Below are 17,463 nucleotides of genomic sequence, written 5' to 3' on the forward strand. Positions count from 1 at the left end.
TAGAGGGGCAGCTCATGAGAAAGCTGGCTGGGCATCTGTTCATGATAAAGACCCACGGGCTTACAGGTGAGTCAAGGTCATCCTAAAATTGAGATGATCTGGCCAAGAGAATCAGAACAGCAGAACAAACAAACTAGCAGTCATCTTACACTGCACTCATTGGAAGGGGCCCACTGTAGTCTATGCTGCAAGTCTTTTAGCTGGGTCTAGCGAAACGACATGGAGGATCTTGAGTAGCAAGAATGATTTCAGAGAGCAAGATCACTTTAGACCAGCCGTGGGCAAACTACGGCCCGCGGGCCGGATTCGGCCCGTTTGAAATGAATAAAACTAAAAAAAAAAAAGACCGTGCCCTTTTATGTAATGATGTTTACTTTGAATTTGTATTAGTTCACACAAACACTCCATCCATGCTTTTGTTCCGGCCCTCCGGTCCAGTTTAAGAACCCATTGTGGCCCTCGAGTCAAAAAGTTTGCCCACCCCTGCTTTAGACTGGCACGGATCAGGCACCTGCTGTATGCTGGGCAGGAAGACTTTAGGGCAGTGGTCGGCAATCTCATTAGTCAACAGAGCCAAATATCAACAGTACAACGACTGAAATTTCTTTTGAGAGCCAAATTTTTTAAACTTAAACTATATAGGTAGGTACATTGTTATTAACTTAATTAGGGTACTCCTAAGGCTTAGGAAGAGCCACACTCAAGGGGCCAAAGAGCCGCATGTGGCTCGCGAGCCGCAGTTTGCAGACCCTAAAGTTTAGGGTCTGACAAATACGTCAGACTTCGGAGTCTGATACACATGTCTTTTGAAAAGTGATTGAAGGAAACAGGGATGTTCAACTGGAAAAGGAAATGATTTAGAGAAATGGGCTAAATGCCCACCAGGAGTTTAAGAGCTCTCATCTCACAGAAGAAGGAATCCTTTTGTTGTCTCTTGTCTTAGAGAGCAGCAAGAAAGCCATTATGTGGACGAACAGGAAGTCTGCATATGACTTAACATAAAGAATAACCTTTCGAATAGCCCAATGTTTAGAATTAGTTTATCCTAATAGACCTGCAGCTAGATCTGTTGGGATTAGATATTGGGATGATTTACAGAGGAGTGGGGTTCCCTTGTAATATTTCAGCCAGACGTTCTCTCTCTCTCTCTCTCTCTCTCTCAGGAATATTTCCGAAGAGGGTGTCATAAAAATCAGACTACGTGTAAGACCCTTTTGTTGGGGAGAGAAGTGGGAAGGAAATAATGTAAGGGAGACTGTGGGATGAGCTATAGGGGTGGGGAAGAGCTTAGTTTTGAAATATATGTAATTGGAATAAAACAACCATCTGAACTGGAGGGAAGCATCTTCCATCATTCTGGGGGAACAGTATTCTCAAAGTCTGTCTGGAATGACAAACAGTCCTGTCAATGGGCTGGAGGTTAAATTAAATTCTGCATGCCCAGTGAGCTCACTGTCCTTCTGTTGTTTAATTAAAATGGTTTTTTCATTGTTTGCCTGAATTTAATTGTTTGCTTTTTATTGAGATGATGGATGGGGAATCATATCTCATTCTACACTCCTCCAGAGGTTCCTCTGACTAGAAAATTCTCAGGCACCATTTCTCATTGGCTTGCACTGAATGCAGTTGTACGAGGGCTTTGCAAGCAAGTCCATTACAACTTTTCTTTGCAAGAGGGAAACATCTCTGTGGCGGAGCATCAAGGGGCTTATTCCATGTTTGCTAGAGCCGTGTTTCTCAAACTTCACCACGTAAATGAACCAACTAGAGAGCTCTTTAAAATGCAGATTCTAGTTCAGCAATTTGGGTCAGGGCTGAGAGTCTCCATTTGTCATAAATTCCCAGGTAACGTCTGCTGATGCTGCCGGTCTGGGGAGCACACTGTGAATAGAGGGTGTCAAAAGTTTCTTTCTGGACCATGCTACCAAAACTATTAAAGATACAGAAAATGGTGATAAAATATTGGAATTCCTGAGTATGAGATATCTATATATTTGTATCTGTATATCTATATCTAATCATCTATATCTATAGTCCCAAAAATGTTTACACACTTTGAATAATTATAAAGGCAGTGTTTATTAAAATGTATTTCATTTTCAAAATTAAGCTATCAGCTGTTAGAGTGTGTTTACATTTTGGGGGGACACCCTGTATATATAATGGCTTGGGGTATGGGCATTCATATGTGTGTGTGAGTGATGGGGCAAGAACAGAGGAAAGCAGGTAAGGATATGAAATGTAACAAACTAAAGAGGCAGTTTGTTTTGCTCCTTCTGAAATCCTTAATCTTTCTCGGAAGGGATCTCAGCATGTCTGCCTGGTGAGTGCTGTGACTCAGCAACGCTTCCTCTGCATGATCAGTGAACATACTCAGAACATATCCAGTAAATATTTAGGAGATATCAGTACTGTTTATCTTTTTAAAAAACTCTATTTTTTTGTTAATCTTCACCCAAGGATATTTTTTCACAGATTTTTAGAGAGAGTAGAAAGGAGGGAGGGAGGGAGAGAGAGAGAAGCATTGATGAGAGAGAGACATGTCTATTGATTGGCTCCCACACACGCTCTGACCAGGGCCAGGTATTGAACCTGCAACCCAGGTACGTGCCCTTGACTGGGAATCAAACCCCTGACCTTTAGGTCTACAGGCAGATGCTCTATCCTCTGAACAAAACTGGCCAGGGCTGTTGTTTTAAGATTCCACATATGGTGAGATCATGCAGTATTTGTCTTTCTCTGTGTGATTGATTTCACTCAGCATAATGCCTTCTAGGTCCAACCATGTTGTCACCAGTGGTAGGATTTCCATCTTTTTTATGACTGAATAGTATTCCATTACATATACAGTGAACACATAGGTTGTTTCCATGTCTTGGCTATTGTAAGTAATGCTTCAGTGAACATCAGGGTGCATGTATCTCTTCAAGATAGTAATTTCATTTCCTTTTTATTAATTAGGTTCTGACTAAACATTTTCCAAAGGATTCTACTGTAGTGTAGGAAGAATTTGGGGGCAGGGTTGGACAAATCTGCAAAAATCAAATTTTGACATTTGTATTCAGTCATATTAAGGCCAAGAAAACTACTTGGACAGTAAAAGGCTACAATCAAAGATAAAAAATTACGAAAGTTTTGCTTTAGGGAGATTTTTACTTACTAATTTTCTTTAATATTTGTAAGATTATTCAAATTCTATAATTTTTCTTGGGTCAGTTTTGGTAAGTTACATATATATATCATTTTTATTAGGTCTTTGATCATTGTCTAAGTTTTCACATTTATTAACAAAATGCTGCTCGTGGATTTTCTTATCCTTTGCATCTTTGTTGGGCCTATAATTAAATATGTGTCTCCTCTGTGCTTTTGTTCCATTATCAGTCTCACAGAGCTCCTTACGTTGTGTAGTCATTTACACTACACTTGGGGTGTTGCTGATTCTCCCGCTTATGTCTCTGTTTTCTATTTCACCAATTGCAACTACATTTACTTCTATTTTCTTTGGCTCCAGAATCTTGTCCTTTTTCTGAATTTTCATGTTGAACCCTGTATTGGCTTACTCTCCTGAGAGCTACCCTGAGCAACCTCGTCAGTGAAGCTCAACCCTCCAAACACACCACTAACTACCCTGTAAGGCTCCTCTGCTTGGACCCCAGCTCACTTTATGTATTTTTTCCCATTTCTATTTCTATGAAAAGGGAATAATAATACATACCTAGCTGTGCAGCTCCGAGGATTCAAACTTAACCATATAAAAACATAGTGTGTGGCACTTAGTAGATGCTCAATAAATGAATGCTGTACTTTTTCGGGGTTATAATTCACAGAATGGCTCGACAGGAAATAGTCCCTTCCCCCCAGCATATCTCTCTTTAGCACAGTTTCCTTCTTTGGACCTCCGCCAGTTGCATATATATCCTGTTGCTTCAGATGAACATGTCGGCTTGTGAAAACCTTTGTGGTTAGAGGGTCACTACCAACTTCACAAGAATCTCTGTAGTTGCCATGTGATGCTCATTTGTATACCCACACACCAAGGGATGGGGGAAATGATCACCTGTGCCCCTTGCTATTGCTCGGATAAATAAGTATCTTGGTAAATTTGCTCCAAACGCCTGCTATGTGACCTTTTAAAAATACTGATTTATAGAGGTTCAATTTTGATTTCCTTTTAGCAACCAGTGTTGGCTATGGGCATCACAAAGGATTTGAAAGAGGCTGGAAGCAACCTGTCTTCATTGTCCTCTATATGGTGTGTGTGTGTGAGATTCAGCAACTTGTTTACTTTTAAAGCACTCCAGAGGAATGTATACCATGGAATTTCCTCTTGAGGTTTTCTGCCAGTTTGTATTATTTTATGGCATACTAACATTTATCTTTGACCTTTGTCTTTAAAAAAGATTTATTTATCAAGTCTGACATTTGCAAATGGCTCCTTTGCAACAAAATCTGGCCTCTCTGTGGGACACATTTCTTTGGAAAATTTCAGAATTATTAAATGGATCCCTGGGGTTATTGCTAGGAACACAGCTTGGTGGCACGGGGTGAAGGAACCACTCAGACCTGGGGAAATGGGCACCCCTGCTTGCCTTGTGCGAACCATCCTAAATCTCAATGTCCCCCTCAATGTTTTTTCTTCCTTTCTCTTCTCTCTCTTTCCCTCTCTCTCTCTTTTTCTTTCTTCTCCATCTCTAAAGTGAGATGATGCTTATAAAGTGAATTGCTCAGAGCCTAGCTCAACGAAGCACATGATGGTAGTTGCCTTTATTATTAAGAGTTCGAAGGAGCAGGGGTGGGGGGTCCCATCATTTTTCACTGCAGAGCTCCCTGTCCAGGTGACAAAAGCTGAGGAAGAATCCACAGTTGCCCGTGGGGAACACATCATGTCAGGAGGCTCTGGTTCCTCCCTTACCAGCTTCCCCAAGAAACGGGAAGAATCTCAAACTCTGCTCTAGGAAATCGTGGCAAAGAGATGAACGTCAGGTGCCTTCACTCTGCCAAGGGCTCTTGCTTGTGCGCATATGCACCTCGGACTTCTTGGAAGTCAGGAGAAGCCTGCGGACCCCTTCTCAGAGTGATGTGTTTTTAAATGCATAGACTATAAAACACAGGACTCCAAAGAAAACCCATGACATGGGACTGCAAGTATCAAATATTTTAAAAATAAACTCATGCTATAGTAACATGTTTCTATGGTAATGTTTTAAATAAGATCTAGATCAGGTCTAAAAAAATGGAAATGTCTAAGTGATGAGTATAAATGATACGCCAAGACACCTGCAATAAATGTGAATATTGGTGACAAAGTTACCCATGGCCAATGCAAGGAAAGGTTACATTTTAGCTAAGGGTTAGAGCAAATTTTGTCCATTTTAAACTCACAGAGGCACTGAATTCTACCCATGGAGCTTAGGCTAAGAGCTCCTGCGGTTATAGTGTGGGGACTCATTTTTTATAACCTTGGAGAAATGCCCCTTAGTTGCTATGCCCGCCAGAACGAGCTCAATGTTACATAACAAGGGAGTGTCAAGTGAATGTCAGGTCTTGAGCACTAGTTACAACATCCAAGAAACAATTCATGGAAGTTTCCAACAGTTCAACAATTACATCTTGAACCCCACTATGTTCTATCTAGGAATAGGCTCTGAGAGAAAAAAGTTTTTAGGGTTCTTCCTCATGTAAGATTTTTTTTCTTCCCATGTAGAGAAAAGATGCATATTTTCAGGGACACCACTCAACTGTGGTTCTTAGTTAAGAACGAGAGAAATCATCGGCACACTCAGAATATGTCCCTTAAGACACATCATCCAAGAATTGCCGATATCACTTAACCGATGGCTATACACTCACTTAGTCCAGCCCCGACTTTTATCAAATTGGGAGGTTATATGAAGTCATTGTAAATTGGTTCTCACCAATGGGAAGTCTGAGCATTACAGCGTGGAGTTAAGAGCAGGAGTCTCACCAATCTGACAGGTGCTTTTCAAATGTCAGTTTCGCTATTGCCCAAGTTTATGGTCTTGGGAAATTATTTAAACCATCTGGCCCTTTTAGGTTCCTCACCTATAAAATGGGGTTTATAATAATAGCAGTTTCTATAGGGTTTTTTTTTTCTGATGAAATATAAATATTATATAAAACTCTTAGGACACAGCCAGGTTCATACTAAGAATTCAATTTGAGTTTCTGTGTAATTGGCGGCTGTCGAGAATACTTCCTGCTGGTCTCTGAGTATAGAAGATGCTAGCTGGTACCTACACCCACAGCTGTTGGTTTTTTCTTTCTTTTTTTTTTAGTAGTAGCCTAAGGGTTAATACTGTGAAAGGGTGTGGGTGGCTCCTGTTTAGATAAAGCCACATCCCAAAGCTTCCTTTCAGCCCCTTTGCTATTGTGAGGGTTTTTCACCGCCTCTTTGAAGTTTCAAAATTGACAGATGTTATTCAATAATTCCCTCCCCACAAGATATTTACAGTAGATTTTCAAAAAGAAAACACAGGAAATTCGAGGGGAAAGTAAAACTTTGGTTTCTGACATTGAAGGTGGGGGTATTTCTAGAGACGGCTTCAATGAATGACCAGATACATTTCAGGGATTTCTGTGTTTGTGTGTCTCTTAGCCTGAAAAAGAATAGAATTTAGTCTAGGAATATATCCTAAGAAACCAGAAACACCAATCAGAAAGGATATATGCACCCCTATGTTCACAGTAGCACAATTTACAGTAGCTAAGATTTGGAATCAGCCTAAGTGCCCATCAGCAGATGAGTGGATTAAAAAACTTTGGCACATCTATGCAATAGAATACTATGCCGCAATAAAAAGAAAGGAACTCCTACCATTTGCAACAGCATGGATGGAGCTGGAGAGCATTATGCTAAGTGAAATAAGTCAGTCAGAGAAAGATAAATATCACATGATCTCACTCATTTGTGGACTATAATGAACAACATAAACTGAGGAACAAAAATGGATCTAGAGACAGAGAAGCATCGATCAGATGCTCAAACCTCAGAGGTAAAGTAAGGGAGGATGGGGTTAAGGAGGAGAGATCAACCAAAGGACTTGTATGCATGCACATAAGCATAAGCAATGGACAGTAATACCTTAATCAATAACAAATTTTAAAAAAAGAAATATAGCTGCTAAGAAGCAAAAAAAAAAAAAAGAATTTAGTGAGGAAGACCCTTTTGATATATGGCCAGGAATTATAAAATTCACTTAGGAGTAGTAGATAAACAGCTCATTCGGTCGTTTTGCACTCTTTAATGAATTGGAGACATGACTAAGTAATTATGCAATTAATATTTAAAATTTTCTAATTGTGTTGATTTCTCACATGTGAAAGAGAATATTCACAATGGATCAAAATACAATCTCTCCAAATTCTGCACGTGTGTCACAGGTTGTTAAAATAACATCTATAGAAGAGTAGTCAGCAAACATTTTTTGTAAAGGGGAAGATAGTGAATATTTTAGGCTGTCTGAGCAAGATATGAGCTCTCTTGCATGAACTTCTTAGTTTCTTCTTTTTTAAATTTATTTTTTATTGGGATAACATTGGTTATTAACTGTATAAATTTCAGGTGTCCAATATTATAATTCAATATCTATTTACTATACTGTGTGCTCACCACCAAAATCTAATTTCCTTGGGTTACCATATATTTGACCCCTTTACCCTTTGCCTTCCTCTCATCCCCCTTTTCCTCTGTTAATGACTATTTTGTGATCTGTATCTATGTTTGCTTTTCTGTGTGTTTTTTGTTTCTTTTTTTGTTGTTTTATATTCCACGGATTAGTGAAATACTGTTTTTGTCCTTTTCCATCTGACTTATTTCACTTAGCACAGTACCCTCAATATCCTTCTGTGTTATCACAAATGGCAATAATTCATCTGTTTTTGGCTGAGTAGTATTCCATTGTATGTATATACCACTTTTTCTTTCCTTTTTTTGGCATAATTAGTGTTATTTTATTTTATTTTTTATTTTTTTATTGATTAAGGTATTACATATGTGTCCTTATCACCCCATTGCCCCACCCCCCCAACTCATGCCCTCACCCCCCTGTTGTCTGTGTCCATTGGTTAGGCTTATATGCATGCATACAAAGTCCTTGGTTGATCTCTCTCCCTTGCCCTCACCCTCCCCTACTTTCTTTCTGAGGTTTGACGGTCTGATCGATGCTTCTCTGTCTCTGGATCTGTTTTTGTTCATCAGCTTATGTTGTTCATTATATTCCATAAATAAGTGAGATCATGTGATATTTATCTTTCTCTGACTAGCTTATTTCGCTTAGCATAATGCTCTCCAGTTCTATCCATGCTGTTGCAAATGGTAAGAATTTCTTCTTTTTTACTGCAGCGTAGTATTCCATTGTGTAGATGTACTGCAGTTTTTAATCCACTCATCTGCTGATAGGCACTTCATATACCACTTTTTCTTGATCCAGCAATGCATTGTTAGACACTTAGGTTGTTTTAGTATCTTGGCTACTGGGGGGTGGGAAGTAGAAAAAGGCAAATATAAAATCACTAAGTAGAGTCATAGTTATTTCATTGAAATTGGTACATTGTTACATAGAAAAAATGTAGGGTGCTGTGAGCTTATATATATAAAGGAAAATATTTTCCAAGTTTTCCTAGATTTATTTTAGGCAGTGGCATCTAAGTTTAAGTTTGAGGGAAGAGTAGGAAACATTGAATGAATGGCCAGAGGCAGGGAAGACGAGACAGGTGCACACTCGCATCCATCCGTGGAATAAAAGTTCACAATGCATTATTTATAAAAACTATACTGATGTTGAAACATCTGGACACATGAGGTGTACACCCACTTTCTCACAAAGAAGATTACGACAGCCCTTAAGTGACCAAAGTAATGGCATTTATGAGCATTTCCACTATAAATCTTGGAATTTCAGGAATGAAGAAATATTTGATTTGCAAAAATAAACACACACCTGAAGTATCACAGATGTTGCCTCCCAGGTTATCTGCAAGGATGTACCTACCTACTCAACCCAATTCCTTTTCTCCTTTGTTTTGTTTCCCACATCAGAATATTCCACCAACAACCCTGACTTATTGTTAGTCATATTCCAAGTGACAGGCGTCAGCCTCCTGCCACCACTGGTCATCGCCATCGCCGTCATCATCATCTTCTACTGCTACCGTGTCCACCGGAAGCAGAAGCTGACCCCGTCCTGGGAGACCAGCAAGCCACGGAAGCTCATGGACCTCAGTGAGCGCCTGGCCATCATCATAGAAGATGACCGCTCCGACATCAGCTCCACGTGTGCCAACAACATCAACCACAACACGGAGCTGCTGCCCATTGAGCTGGACACCCTGGTGGGGAAAGGTCGCTTTGCCGAGGTCTACAAGGCCAAGCTGAAGCAGAACACTTCAGAGCAGTTCGAGACCGTGGCAGTCAAGATCTTCCCTTATGAGGAGTATGCCTCCTGGAAGATGGAGAAAGACATCTTCTCGGACATCAACCTGAAGCACGAGAACATCCTCCAGTTCCTGACGGCTGAGGAGCGGAAGACGGAGTTGGGGAAGCAGTACTGGCTGATCACTGCTTTCCATGCCAAGGGCAACCTACAGGAGTATCTCACGAGACACGTCATCAGCTGGGAGGACCTGTGCAAGCTGGGCAGCTCCCTGGCCAGGGGCATAGCTCACCTGCACAGTGACCACACCCTGTGCGGGAGGCCCAAGATGCCCATCGTGCACAGGGACCTCAAGAGCTCCAATATCCTGGTGAAGAACGACCTGACCTGCTGCCTGTGTGACTTTGGGCTTTCCCTGCGTCTGGACCCCACTCTGTCTGTGGATGACTTGGCCAACAGTGGGCAGGTAAGTCAGACCTGGATTCCCCTTACCTTGTCTCTGGCCCCACCTACCTCTTCATCCCTAAGTAGCCCTACACTCTTTATACTTGTCTATATCCCACTCTCTCCTGGCAGGGTGCTAATGAGCAGCATTTCTCCTCCTATTTCTTTAAATCCTCCCCAATTCAGGACAGATAGTTTTCTTCTTGAGTCAATCCTCATGTCTCTTCCACTTGCCAATTATTTTTCTGTGCTTCAAACCCTGTTAGCACTTTATCTCTATTTTTTTCCCTCTCTTTTGGCTGTACTCCGTACTGCTAGTAGTTGTATTGTTTTGTTTTTCATTGTTTTCCATCGTTCTAGAAGGCACTCTCCACGGGGTCCAAATCCATGCCCATTTGGTCACATCTACCACAATGCCTTGAACAGGGAAAGTGACCAAGGAGCATTTGTTCTGTGAGTGATGGGCTGAGTGCATGAATAATTCCACTTTTAAAGCATCTCGCAGAGTAAAATAGAAACCTGTTTAGCTACGGAGCTATTGGGAAGTGACTAGAAATGACCAGCATCCTTTATGAATGACGTGGCCCCTTGTTTTCACACACTGGAAGCTTAACTGTGGACCAGAGTGGAATCTCCAGGGCACCAATGTTTTCTCTACCCGGGAGGAGGAACGTGCTTCTGAAGCCTTTAGTCACTGCCCAGTCAGCCCCCTGGGTCCATGACTGCTCAGGCAGTCTTGAGGTAAACATGTGGAAACACGAACAGATCAATGTGCCAGGAGAATGACTCATGCAATGACCTATTAAAAAGAAAAATGTCTTCTAATGCATGCCAATAAAAAACATTCTTTGGGTTAATAACACCAGCTCACTTGACTTTCCTTAGATTCTTGAGAAGGGAGGACTTCATTATTACTTAGCTTTATAGGCGCTGCATCAGCAAGCATTTCAGAGATTCCTTCCCTAGAAATAGTTTGGTGTTCCTTTGTGTGTCAGTGTTTTCATATTATCAGGCATCGTCCAAATGAAACTACATGAAGATCCAGATTTAGTCTTTTACTGGGGAAATATCTTCATACAGTTTCATTTAGTGGAGATTTTATGAAATTATACTACATTCTCAGCACTACAATGAAGATTCAGACAGCCCTTAAGTGACCCAGACTAATGGCATTTATGATTATTTCCACCATAAATCGTGGAATTTCAGGAATGAAGAAATATTTGATTTGCAAAAGCAAAAATAAACATCTGAAGTACCACAGATGTTGCCTCCCAGGTTATCTGCAAGGATGTTATTGTATAATATGGTGACATGTTTCATGGGGCTGGACAAGGCAGCTCTGGGGTTTGGCATTTCCTTATTTTGGCATGTTTTGTTTATACTCCTTAAAGGGTGTTCAGGAAGAGAACACCTATTTTTAAAAATAATGATATAAGCTCTACCTTTCTGTGCAGGTCTCCTTATTTTAAAAAGTGTTGTACTTTCTAAGATTATCTACCCAATGTAGGGGACAAACAGCTATATTTGGAAAATAAAAATGCGGTTGGAATGAAATAATGGGCCTCCATGTCTGTTTTTGCTTTAGGTGGGAACTGCAAGATACATGGCCCCGGAAGTCTTAGAGTCCAGGATGAACTTGGAGAATGTCGAGTCCTTCAAGCAGACAGATGTCTACTCCATGGCTCTGGTGCTCTGGGAGATGACGTCCCGCTGCAATGCGGTGGGAGGTATGTATGCACCCCCATCCTGGTACATGTGCCTTCACGCTGATGTCATGTTATTTGCTTCCAACATGAGACCAGGGTTGCCAAAGAGTGAGCCCCACAATGAGAGCCTAGTTGAGATGTGGTGGTACATAGCCATCCCAGTAGGATTTGGAATTATGCTAAAAAGCCTAGGTCTTTAAGCTGAAAGTCCGTTTGGAGCACAAAGCTTTTTATCTCCTTTCGTAAAGTATAATTCTTTCTCTTGATGTAGCTTCCCACAGATATTCGAATACCTGGCAAGTGATGAACACTAATAAGAATTATTTCTACTTGTCAAATGGATACTATTCCAGAAAAATATCTGATTTTTTTTTTTTTTTTTGGTATTTTAATGTTACGCAGAATTATAAGGTCCAGGAGATGGATTTGACTCAAAGTTTACTTTTATGGACATGACTTTCCCTTGTTGGGAAAAACAAGCAGAATGGTGTGATGTATCTATTTAGGTTTTGAAAAACTGAGCGAAGAGAGGTTATGAGGAATGCAGCATTGCAGGGGTGATGTCACTGTTTTAGAGAGTATTGGTCCCTTGTCCCCTGAGCTTTCTGGACATGAGAATGGCTGAGGGCTACAGTACTTGATCCTTGCCTGACTCTCTTCTCAGTAGTTTCCATCAGGGTTTGATGTCCCAACTTAGAAATTTATGGATCAAAACATGGTCCTGGCTGACTGCTAAGTCAAGCCAACCTGACTCCAACTTTATTTTTAGCTCTTTGTTTTGCAATAATTTTAGACTTTTACAGAATAGTTTCAGAAATAGCAAAGACAGGAAGTTAACATTGGTACAATACTCTTAATTAACCTATAGAACCTATTCACATTTCCAAGTCCCCAGTAATGTCCTTTTCTGGAACAGAATCTAATCCAGGTTCCCCCACTACATTTGCTGTCCACGCCTCTTAGCGTCCTTCAACTTGTGACAGCTCTCAGTCTATCTTTGTCTTTCATGAACTTGGAACTTACAAAGAGTTCACACCCGTTATTTTATGGACAGTCTCTCACGTTGGGTCTCTCTTGTTTTCTCATGATTAGATTGAGGCTATATATTTTGGGCAAGAATACCCCAGAAATGACATTGTGTCCTTCTCAGTGTCTCATATCGGGGCCAGTTCACCTTGATCACTTGGTGAAGGGGGCGTCTACTAGCTTTCTCCCCTGTAAAGTAACTACTTTTTTTCCATTTGTAATGAATACACATTTTGTGGGAAGGTACTTTGACCTGTCTCTAAAGACACTAAACACGTACATAGTAAGGATACGAGACCTGTTTCTTATAATTCTACCTGCTAATTTTAAGATCCATGAGTTGTTCTTGCCTGCAATAATTACTACTATAATGTTTTTCTAACAGCGATTCTGTTTATTCCTCCTATGTTTATTATAGATATTCTATTGTAAGGAATAGCTGTACTTTCTTTCATCACCCCCTGTTACTTATTGAATTATGAATTTATATCAGTATGGAGTTGTGGATATTTATTTTAGTCTACGGGTCTGTGATATTATCATTATTTATTTTGTTGCTTCGATGGCCACAGCTTTGCTCACTGGGCCAATCTACCCAACATTTCGCCCGAGGTAGATTTGGGTGACATGCGTGCTGTCTCTGATTCTTCATCCTGTTTAGAACACGCTCAGCCAATTTCCCAGGATGGGCCCAGGTCACCCCCTCCCCCTGAGCCCTTTGCTGTACCCTCCCCTGCTCCCTTGGGGCCCTGCCTAGGGATGGCACTTCCCATCCGGCTGCCACTGTCATTTTCTGGTTTCCTGCCTGAGATTTCTTCCCCCACAGCACTTTGAAAAGTTGCTTGCTTTTTCCTTGCACAGTGATATTTGTTTAACCAGGTCTCAGCCGCCGGAGGATCGTTTTCTGTTTTGAAAGCTTTGACAGTTCCAAAATGAATCCTTTAGGACGTGACTGAGTTGTGGAAGAGATGATGCTGTTGTCACTGTCAGAATAAATTTACCTAAATTCCGGCGTCTTTCCTGTCCTTTCAAACCCGATATCCTATAACCATGAGCAGGAGAGAGAGGGTGTCTCTGTGCCGTTCGCTCTGTCAGGGCAGCCAGCTCATTAGGGCCTCGTGTGAGCTTCCTGCCTTCGTTGTTATCAATGACTGAAGGCCTTTCCTGTTGCTGTTTGCTGAGTGTGGAAGAATTCAGGCTAATGGGGAAGAACGCACTTCACCAACTTTTATGAGGCCTAAAAACAGATACAGTGTAAACAAGTTTTCCCAAGGAAGGAACAGGATCCCATTTGTTCAGCTGGTCCCAGAGAGCCTTTCATAACCTCTAAGGTAAGAGCAGATGGACGGCTTTGGGGGATCCGGAAAGAGGCTCTCATTCTGTTTGATCGTCAGCCCACAGTCCTGTTTCTTCCATCTCTGCTCAGGCAGAAAAAAAACAAAGTTGTTTATCTATCGTCATTTGGGGCCAACAGAAAGCCTTTCACTCGGTTAAATGTGTGAACTCATTTATTAAGTCCTTAAAAAAACACACACACACACACTTTTTTTAAAGAGCATTTTTTTTTTCTTTTTGGGTTGCCTTTTAAAAACCTTAAAGCCAGATTTTTATTTATTTATTTTTTAGCCTCATCTTAATTTCAGATTTGGTTTTTACATTTCAAGAATGTACTCCTGGAAGGTATATAAAGCCTGAAGAGCAATGTGTTCCCTCCCGGCTGCTGTAGAAACACACATGTAAAGACGGGGCTTGCTCTCAAGAAGCTTCGTGTCATTTACTGATGAATCCGACTTTTATTTTGTTCTCCTTCTTAAAAAACTTGCCCATCCAGACACAATTCTTCCCTTACAAAAAAATTGATAATAATTCCCTCCACTTGATGTCCGGCTTCAATTGATAAGGTCTAAGGGAGAGGGCAGGGTATAAATGGCTTTCCTTAAGCTTAAAACTTCTTTTCTGTGACTTGAAATACAACACTTGCAATTACTACTTATTTTCATTGCCAGCCTCATTTCAAAAAAGGAGAAGCGGAATATGCTCACCTTAGTTTGAGGAGTTATAAAGCGATTTTTTTTTTCACCAAATAGGGCAACTAATATTCCCATCTAGTTGGTTTTGAGCGAGAGAACATCTACCTGAATAAAGTAGGCTGCGAAGCAGCTGGGGACAGTCTTGCAGGAGAATGTGAGCTCCCAGTTTTCCCGCCTTGGAGCAAGTCCATTCTGTTCTCAGGGTTGAGCCCACATTCTTCACGTGGGTGCAGCCCGGCCCTCGATTGCCTCTCTGGGCTCCTCTCCGCTGGACACTGTCTTTGTTCAGCAGTCATCTTTATGGACGTGTTTTAGGTCTCACCTCTAGCCTTGGTCTCATGCTGTTTACTGGGACTAGGACCCTGAAATCGACTTGTAACCAGGCAAGTGCGGTTCAGCTGTGGTTAGTGCTGCAGGAAGGGAAGGCGGGGGGCACAGGGAACTGAATGCCCTTGCTGGCTAAAGGGAGTGTGGCCGTGGGGTGAGGCAGTGAGGGACAGGTCAGCTCTGGAAGGAAAGGTAAGACCCAGGAGTGTCCTCTTGAGTTGCATCTTTTCCAGCCAGCCTCTCCTCTGTGCAGAGCAGCTCAGAGAGCACTATACTGGGAATCCTCACTCATATCAGGTGAGAAAATGCAAACAGGCAATAATAGCACCATTCTGAAGCCAATTGGTGCAACCCCATTAGCACAAATTTCCACCTAGAAGCTCAAGAGATGGGTTGCCATAACGGAAGAGAGTGGCCAAAGGCGAAAGGCTTTCTGGTGGAGGTGGGTTTGGTCATGTACTAAAACACCAAGGAATACTAGCTACCATGACATGAATACTAGCTGCATGGATTAGCTCATTTCATCCAGCAAGGACTCTTTGAAGTATGTACTATTTTTTTTTAAAAAAGTATGTTTTTATTGAATTCAGAGAGAGGAAGGCAGAGGGAGAGAGAAACATCAATGATGAGAATCACTGATTGGCTGCCTCCTGCACGCCCCCTACTGGGGATCAAGCCTGCAACCTGGGCATGTGCCCTGACCAGGAATTGAACCGTGATGCTCAACCACTGAGCCACACTGGCTGGGCTGAAGTATGTACTATGATAAGCCCCATTTTACAGATAAGAAAACAGAGGCTTCAGGAGGAAAGCTGTACAGCCAGAAATCAAAGCCCTGTCATCTGACTCTAGCCCACAGGCCCTAACCTTCCTAGTACATGCTGGCCTGACCGATACAGTACATGTTTAATAAATGGCAGGGACAATTACCATTATTTTCTTCGGGATGGGGGAGTCAGCACTACTTTGTGCATCCTGGCCTTTGATGCAGAGCCTTTCTGGAAGTCCCTAACAAGACAGTCACACATTGAGGAATGTTCAATGATGGCCTCACTTCTGAAAGATTCTAGTGATTGACCTTCCTGTCTCCCCCAGGTGAATTTCTGTTTACAGAATCCCAAGGCTAGTAAATTCTGTAGCATGTTGCAGGCTCGGTGTCTTCAAGTCTGAGATAACTTCCTTATTCTTACATTTCTCTGAAGATACATTCATTTGTTCATTTATTCACTCAACAAATATTCATTGAGCACCTAATATGTGGCAGGCATTAACCAACATGCTAAGGATAATAGCAGTGAGTAAAACCAGCCTCTCTGCCCTCAAGGGACAGAAAGGCTAATGAAGAGCTAATATTTTAGACAAGTAATGAACAAGTAGATATCTTATATAAAAAGCTAATATGCAAATTGGCCATTCGACCTGGAGTTCAACTGGGGGTTTGACCAGGGGGTGGGGCCAGCCCACCAACCACCCTTGGTCCCTTCCCCTGGCTGGACCCCACCCTTGCACGAATTCGTGCACTGCACCTCTAGTATACTATAACATCAGGGGTGATTCTATAAAGAAAAATAAAGCAGAGATAGGAAATAGACAATGACCAAGGGTGTTATTTCAGATACTTTGATCTGAAAGAATACAAGAGGAAAAAAACAAGAAAACAGGGCTTTGTAGTTGTTTGAAGAGAGAGCTAGAAAGGAGGAGGGACTGGTGTGTTACTTTTTATGAAGGAGAAAAGTGCTGAAATCTCCATTCAGCAACGACAAGCCCAGTGACCAGCTCTTTTACAAAGAAATCTCTGTCCATGGCTTTCAGTTTGTTTAGTCTTCATGCAAGTGTCTGTGGGGTGTGTGGGAGGCAGATGAAGGCGGGGTGCCTCTCAGGGCCCCCGTTGGCGAGCACAGCAGGCACTATGTTCATGGCATCCCCAGCCAAAACAGGCCCACAAGCCCACCGACTTCTAAGTCTCTAGCCATTTAGGCCTTTGAATAGAAGCTGACACATAGCAGCTGGCTGAGCGGGTATTTAACAAAGAGGAAAAACACAACCCCCAGAATGGCTCCTGCGCATACTGTCAGCTTGCTGCAGTCTTGTGAGACAGACAAAAAGTGCAAATGCATCAAAAAGAAAGAAAAGAAAAAAAAATAAGAGGGGTAGGAGAGGAGGACCAAAGACCAAAAAGACTGGGATGGAAGCACTTGGTTTTGCTGCATTTCAGGGGAGTCTTACTTGGAAGGCAGATATAAAAACTCGGGGGCCCTGTTTCGGGGAAAACTGTCAACAACTTCTCTGCACTGTGAAGCTGGCGCTACAGTCCGCGCAGCAGCTGGGGGCCAGATGCTGACTTTCAGAGGAACGGCTCTGCTGTGCAGAGGCTGGCCCTGGAGTGCTGCCCAACTGGGAAGAGGAAGGCAAGTGTGGTTTCTCTTCAGGGCCTTCCACACATGCCAGCAACACTTGCATGGACACCAAACAGCAGAGAAAGTAAAGGAAGCTTCAAGGGCCAGGGAGTTGAGGGGTGGGAGTGGTGGGGGGGGG

General features: G+C 42.0%; 1 protein-coding gene across 1 annotated transcript in view; it reads left to right on the forward strand.

The window, feature by feature from the left end:
- Positions 1-17,463, forward strand: part of TGFBR2 (transforming growth factor, beta receptor II (70/80kDa)) — a gene marked incomplete at its 5' end in the record, with an annotated part of 72,856 nt that overhangs the window by 44,115 nt on the left and 11,278 nt on the right. Inside the window, 2 exons of the mRNA XM_014549225.1 lie at positions 9,059-9,858; positions 11,425-11,566. Coding sequence (XP_014404711.1) covers positions 9,059-9,858; positions 11,425-11,566 — 942 coding nt within the window. The remainder of the gene's footprint in view (positions 1-9,058; positions 9,859-11,424; positions 11,567-17,463) is intronic.

Source organism: Myotis brandtii, unplaced genomic scaffold, assembly GCF_000412655.1.
Source record: "Myotis brandtii unplaced genomic scaffold, ASM41265v1 scaffold54, whole genome shotgun sequence".
NCBI lineage: Eukaryota > Metazoa > Chordata > Mammalia > Chiroptera > Vespertilionidae > Myotis > Myotis brandtii.